Source organism: Rasamsonia emersonii, assembly GCF_000968595.1.
Source record: "Rasamsonia emersonii CBS 393.64 chromosome Unknown ctg1118621760732, whole genome shotgun sequence".
NCBI lineage: Eukaryota > Fungi > Ascomycota > Eurotiomycetes > Eurotiales > Trichocomaceae > Rasamsonia > Rasamsonia emersonii.
In genome coordinates this window covers 1-6,297 of record NW_013562773.1, presented here as the reverse complement: position 1 = coordinate 6,297, position 6,297 = coordinate 1, and the positions used below count along the sequence as shown (strand labels likewise).

Here is a 6,297-nt window from a genome sequence, read left to right as displayed (position 1 = left end):
TTTACAGCTTATCCCTATGTGGTGTCTGAGGTGGACGATCAGGATACCATACCATACCGTTTCTTCCAAGGTTATGTGCACATATTCTGCTCTAGGAAGTCTGAAATGAGATGCACTCTGGGGAACAGAGCTTCCTATGCTTCAGAAGCTAGCCAACATAGCTAACTGACCGGGGTCTGGCTCTTTCGATATGTCAGAGAATTGACAATCGTGAGCCTTCTCGGCTTCTCCATCGGTGTTTCCTTGTCTGAGCGCTGGGAGCATGAGAAGAAGGAAAGAAACAGTATATAAAGATCCTCCTGGCTGTCCTCCATATTTGTCTTTTGTCACGAAGCAAGCATTGACTTTACTGCACAGATAATCTTGTCTTCCAACAGCAATTCCCTTCTTCGCCTTGGTCTTTGATTCTAAAATTCTGCGCAGGACGCATTTTTACATTACTTGTTTAGAATATCCCTATCAAAGAGAACGAGAGAATGCGTTACGCTACTGCTACTGTTGCCGCTCTCCTGGCGATTTTGGCCGCCCACGTCTCTGCTCATGGCCTGGTCACTCAGATCCAAGGCGCGAACGGCGTGAACATGCCTGGCCTGTCGGGTAAGTACATGTATTCCAACTGAAAATAGCTCCGCTGATATGAATATCATAGTGATCGATGGCACCCCTCGTAACTGCCCAACTCCCGGATGTGGTGCTGAAGCCGATACTTCCATCATCCGACAAAACGAGCTCGGCACCAGCAAGGCCTCTGCCCTGGGACGCACCGAAGGCGGCGGTCCAGTGGATGCCGCGAGGGTGATTTTGGCTTTCATGGGCACAGCCTCGGCTGGGAGGACTACTGCTGGAAACAAGCGCGGTTTGTTGGGCAATCTTCTGGGAGGTAGGATTTTCATCATGCATATACATACCTAAATAAGTTCTTTGGATCATCGTCATCACTGACTTGTGAAGGAAACGGTGGCGGAACTCAGAGTAAGGGTACCAAGTCCACTGGTGTCGAGACCGGTATTCAGGACACTGCCGGCCAAGGCGCGCAGTCGGGTCTTCCCACCTGCTCTGACAACGGAACCATTTCCATGACGTTTCACCAGGTGAGGGACCTTCCTCCTAGTCCGGGATCTATGTAGGAATCTACCTAACAGAAAAATAGGTCAACCAGGATGGTGCAGGCATCCTAACGGCAATGATCGACCCTATCTCTGGCGGCACCGATCCCAACGCGTTCCAGAAAGCCGAGGTGATCCAGGACGTTCCGGGCGACAAGCTGGGTCTGTCGACGGCGACGAGCACCGACTTCCCCATCAAGGTCCAGATGCCTGCTGGTATGACCTGCGAGGGCAGCGTGGCCGGTGTCAACAACGTGTGCATTGTCCGGATCAACAACAACGCTCTCGCGGGGCCCTTTGGCGGTTCAGCGGCGTTTACGCAGTCGCCGGCTGCGAAGAAGCGGGCGATCGAGTACAACCTCCGCAAGAGGCACATTGCTCGTGGCGTTTTGCCTAAGCTTGAGTAGTGCCGCAAGCAGTTGGTAACAAGCCATCATCGCTTCTCGAGGATGGAAGAGGTGGGAATTCCACTATACGTGGTGGATAATCACGAAGATATAGTGTATTGACCTATAATATGATGCTTTGACAGCATACTTCGATCATTTTGTCTTTCAATATGCACACGGTTTTATACGCTCTTTTGTGATAATTGGAAAATGCCATGCAAAGAGTCCATGCAGCCTTCAGGTTGTCTTCTTTATCTGCTGTCCTCCATTAAATCGTCCAGTGAAAGTCGTATCTTCGTATCCTCTGAACACCACGAGACCAGAAAAAGACAACCTAAGAATTCGTGGAATCCTATGTCTTCCCTGCCAGTATCATTGCAGAGACAAGCTCCCTCCCGCTGACACACTGTCCAATATTTCCCCCACCGCGAGCATCTGCACCTATGATACTAATTTATTTTATTTTTTCTTTTTAAAATCTTCTTTTTTTTTAAATTATTCAGTATAAAAAACCTCCTCCAACTCCTTCCACCACCCAGGACCCTCCTTACTACTAATCGCGCCGGGGACAAAACTCTCCTGCATCGCATCCGTCATGTCCCACCACTCCTGCACCTTTGGATTCTCCTTCATCCGGCGCATGTCGGCCTCGAAGTCGTCGCCGACGTATTTAAAAGTGGCGAAGAGGATGGAGCGGTCGCTGTCGAAGAAGATGGAGTCTGTTGTTGCGTCACGTTATCAATCTGTCATTTTTTACTGTAAGGAGGGAGTAGTCGTATAGATGGATGTTAAGCTGACTGACGTACAGTCCCGGATATTGCACTCGCGGATCTGCTGCAGGACTTCAGGCCACACGTTGGCGTGGCATTCCTTGTACTCCTCGACGGTAGAGGGTTTGAGATGGACGATCTGGGCGATGCGTCGGACGGGGCCCATTTTGTGTATATAAAGGTGAACAAGGTAAGGAAATAGTCTTGAAAGGATTTAATTTACTTCAATTTCTCTTTTGTGAGGTTAGGGAAAAAAAGGTCTGACAATGAGCCGGTGCGAAACGATGTCATTGTCATTGCCCCTCATACGTATGTAGGTCCCTCACTCGGTATACTTTTTCCCGCTGTACCGCGTTTCTTCGGGGTGCACCAACCCGAGCTGTATACACGCAGAACGTACAGACATAATATTAAATAATAGCTGTCTATTTGAACAAGCCCTACCTCCTTACGGGTTAAATAGCCTAGGAAGTTTTTATTCTTGCTTACCTATTTTCAAATTCAACCATTCAGTTACTACATGTCAGCGTATCTTGTAGTTATATATATTCTAGTAGAACTACCTACTGACACGAAGTAGATCGACTTTATTGTCGTCATGCAATACTTACCTAAGTAGTTATTATTTATGCAATCCGGTATGGCACTTCAATCAATTTGAGGCAAGTTCTCGATCAAACAGACCAGATAAGGCACTATTTGAAGGAAGGCGCAAGGGTCCCTATTAAGAAGAATGTTAAAATTGCGCACTGATTCGTTTACTTTTCCATTACAAGAACTCGACATTCTACAGTTCGTCAGTCATTGCCCATCTAGACCTTCGGGATCGGTCGGATCCACGACTGCGCCGCAAACACCCCGAGACAGATCACCCCCATGATCCAGATCGACCGGCCATAGTGGACTCCGTTGTACCGGAAGATGATCGCAAAGATGATGCCCCCGAGATTGCCGCATGCTCCGACAACGCCTGACACGATACCTGACGTGAAGTTAGCATACCGATGTCTATAACTAACTAGAAGGGGAACTCGACCGACCATTCGCAAAAGGATGGACGTGGGGAACAACCGAGAAATTGGCGCCGTTGGCGGCTTCCAGAAAGAAGGCCATTCCGGCCGACAGCCCAAACATGGTGGCTTCGCTCGTCGGGTCATCAAGGCCGATGGCTAGAAGAAAGGCTCCCGTTACGATTCCGAGGAAGGTCAGCCAGGTCTTCTTCGCCCACACGGACTGGGTGTGGCGGTAGATCACGTCCGAGATATATCCCCCCAGCGGACGGAAGACGACGTTAAGAAGACCAAACATGGCCGCCCACCGTCCGGATTCCGTCTGGCCCAGGTACGGGAAGTTTTGGCCGTAGTAGGAGCCCAGAACAGAGTCAAGGGCAAGTTCGGCGCCGAAAGTACAGGCGTACGTCGCCGCAATTGACCAAGTCGCCAGACTGAAAATGACATGAGTGGCCTCTGTTAGAGTGGGTGCAATGACCATCTCCTGGTCGAGCACCTGCCCCGGTCTGTTATCAAGAGCTTCGACGTCAGAGGGCTCCTCGTCCGTCTTCTTTTCCACATTTTTCGGCGGGGCTGCAGAGCCCGTCGACATATTCCCATGAATGACACTACTTGTTCCTCTGCTGGAGGGCGTCTCATCGCCCCACAAATGGCGTTCGGACCACCTCCCTGTTGGGGTGTCGTCGCAGGTGGACAGCATGCCGAGGGCAATGGCGGTGATGATGACGAAGGGGACGATGTATGCGACACGCCATGCCTGGTGTGGGCTCAGTCCTCGTGCTTGAACCAGGGAGTCGTACACAGCTGGCATGACGAAGCTGTATAACCTGTGAGTCAGTAGCGAGTCTATATTTGAAACCTGAGAAGCACACTTACTATGTAATACCGCCCCCGGCATTGCCCCAGCCAGCCGCCAGAGCATTGGCAGTACCAACCACATTCTTATCAAAGAAACCTGTGGTCCAGACCTGGCAAGGTACGAAGCTGGCGCCAAGGATACCGACAAAAAATCGCAAGGCTATAAGACCGCCAGGGTTGGTGACAAGGCCGGCCATGGCAGTGGGGATAGCACCGCATAGCAGCACACCGATGAAGACCAAGCGAGGGCCGAAGCGATCGCATAGGGGGGCCAGAGACCAATCGAACGACAAGTCTGCAGTTTATTAGGATGTCGTTGAATGGTGATATTTGGGGGCGTGATGGTCTCACGTTGCCAATAGCGCAACAATATTCGAGTTGGCGACATCGTTCTGGGACATGCGAAGATCTTGTTTGATTGTGACGGTCAACTAAAAGCAGTTTAACAATAAAAATGCCGTTCTTTTTTTTTTTGAAAAAAAGACCACGCATCGCCAAGTTCGTACTCACCAACGGTGGAAATGCATACCACGACAGAAACGCCACCAGGAACCCGAGCCAGGAGAAAAAGAAAACGCGCCCATAACGATCAAAAGGATTGAGAACTGGCACTGACTTGGCCTTGTGGTTGATAGGATTGATCTCAGGGGCTGCGAACAGGCTCTGGAGAGCGTTGCCCATCGTGTCGAAGTGTCAGCGAATGCAATCACTACAACTCAACCGAAACCACAAGGGAAACAGAGGAAGGAAACAAAGGGTATCAGCCCAGGACCGGGGTGTTTTGTGGCCAGAAAAGGCATAACGAAGCTTTCGATTCTTATACAGACTTACTCTGGGACACACACCTCTCGATAATCTTCTCAACAGAAGCAAATTAAACTTCGGTGTCCAAGGCTCAGACAAACATATCGTGATAGCCACAGATCGGGCAGATAACCGCACACACAATACAAATCCAATGTGAACAATAACATTAGGCAATAAAGTAATGACACACATAGAAGAAGTCTAAAAGTGGCCAATCATTCACACTCAGATGCCATATCATACTGCCAAGCTTGTATTAGTGGTCAGACATAGCGGGGAGGAAAACCAACTCCGCGGCATGATGCATCATGGAGATGACAGGCAGAAGAAAAGTCTGGAACACCGAACGAACATGGACTAATAGCCAGAGCCGCCAGACATGGAGACAGACCCTGAACTGATAAGGACGAAGATTGCTAATAGAGTTGAAGCTGAAGCGAAACAAAGAAAATGGAGAGCTTCTCCTCGGACTTGTCTTTCGCTCTTGTCCTACCGGCCTGGCGCATGGTAGCAAGGGGTCAAGATAACAGGAAACTCTGCGATTGGATAATGTCTCGACGGATCAGCCTCCGTCATCAGACTGACTTGAGGCTAATCGATTATGTCGCGACTCCACAGTTCGATCTCAGCCATGTGGATGTGCAGGGGCCTAACAATAATAAGATATTCTCCGGTAATCCTCCGCGGAGTTATTTGGCCAAGCGAAGAAAGAAAGAAACTTTTATAACTTATTACTGTCTGCTGATGGATTGTCGGGTCTGCTCGGGATGGGATGGATAGGCAAAGATATCTTGCAATGTCATTGGTTGATATCCTGGTCCTGGGATCCCGTGATCTGGGAACCCTAGAAGGACTACTCGAACAGAGAAGGGGAATTATGGATGGCCATATTGTCGGAATCTTGTCATTAATTACCAATATTCTGAAATGAAAGGGTCCATATATACATACATTGTATTCTTTTCACTCTGGATTCAAATAGGTTACATACTATGTGATGTGCAAAAGATGCAGTTCAATTTAACACAGATACAATCCATGCCCTAGGTAGATTGCCATATTCCCGACAGAGAAAGTAAAAAAAAAACTACCAATCAATTCCGTTACTTGCAGGTACTTGTACATGATGCACCCGCCGACCATCCCTAAAATCATCCATCTTCTTCCCCCTCCTCCCCTTACAGTAAATCCTATCGACCTTCGCAAAAGGATCCGGCGCCTCGTCTTTCTTGACTTTCCACCTCTCTGTCCCCAGCACGGCATCGAGTTCCTCGACAGGAGGCAGCTTCAGATACACCCATCCGTCTTCGCGCTCCTCGGCAGGGAACGTGGCGATGTTCAGCTTCTCGTCGTTCGA

At 49.3% G+C, this 6,297-nt stretch overlaps 3 protein-coding genes across 3 annotated transcripts; 1 reads left to right on the top strand and 2 right to left on the bottom strand.

Moving 5' to 3' along the window:
• Nucleotides 1-476: 476 nt before the first annotated feature.
• Nucleotides 477-1,513, top strand: T310_8387 (Cell surface protein Mas1; the record flags this gene model as incomplete). The annotated part of the gene is made up of 4 exons (XM_013468831.1): nucleotides 477-597; nucleotides 650-880; nucleotides 952-1,091; nucleotides 1,151-1,513. The coding sequence occupies 4 exons, from the start codon at nucleotides 477-479 to the stop codon at nucleotides 1,511-1,513; spliced, it is 855 nt and encodes a 284-aa protein (XP_013324285.1).
• Nucleotides 1,514-1,990: 477 nt separating this feature from the next.
• T310_8386 (uncharacterized protein) lies at nucleotides 1,991-2,431 on the bottom strand (the record flags this gene model as incomplete). The annotated part of the gene is made up of 2 exons (XM_013468830.1): nucleotides 1,991-2,214; nucleotides 2,302-2,431. The coding sequence occupies 2 exons, from the start codon at nucleotides 2,429-2,431 to the stop codon at nucleotides 1,991-1,993; spliced, it is 354 nt and encodes a 117-aa protein (XP_013324284.1).
• Nucleotides 2,432-3,077: 646 nt separating this feature from the next.
• On the bottom strand, nucleotides 3,078-4,814 carry T310_8385 (Nitrate transporter CrnA; the record flags this gene model as incomplete). Its single annotated transcript, XM_013468829.1, has 4 exons — nucleotides 3,078-3,247; nucleotides 3,285-4,093; nucleotides 4,152-4,428; nucleotides 4,640-4,814. The coding sequence occupies 4 exons, from the start codon at nucleotides 4,812-4,814 to the stop codon at nucleotides 3,078-3,080; spliced, it is 1,431 nt and encodes a 476-aa protein (XP_013324283.1).
• Between the last annotated feature and the right edge of the window lie 1,483 nt (nucleotides 4,815-6,297).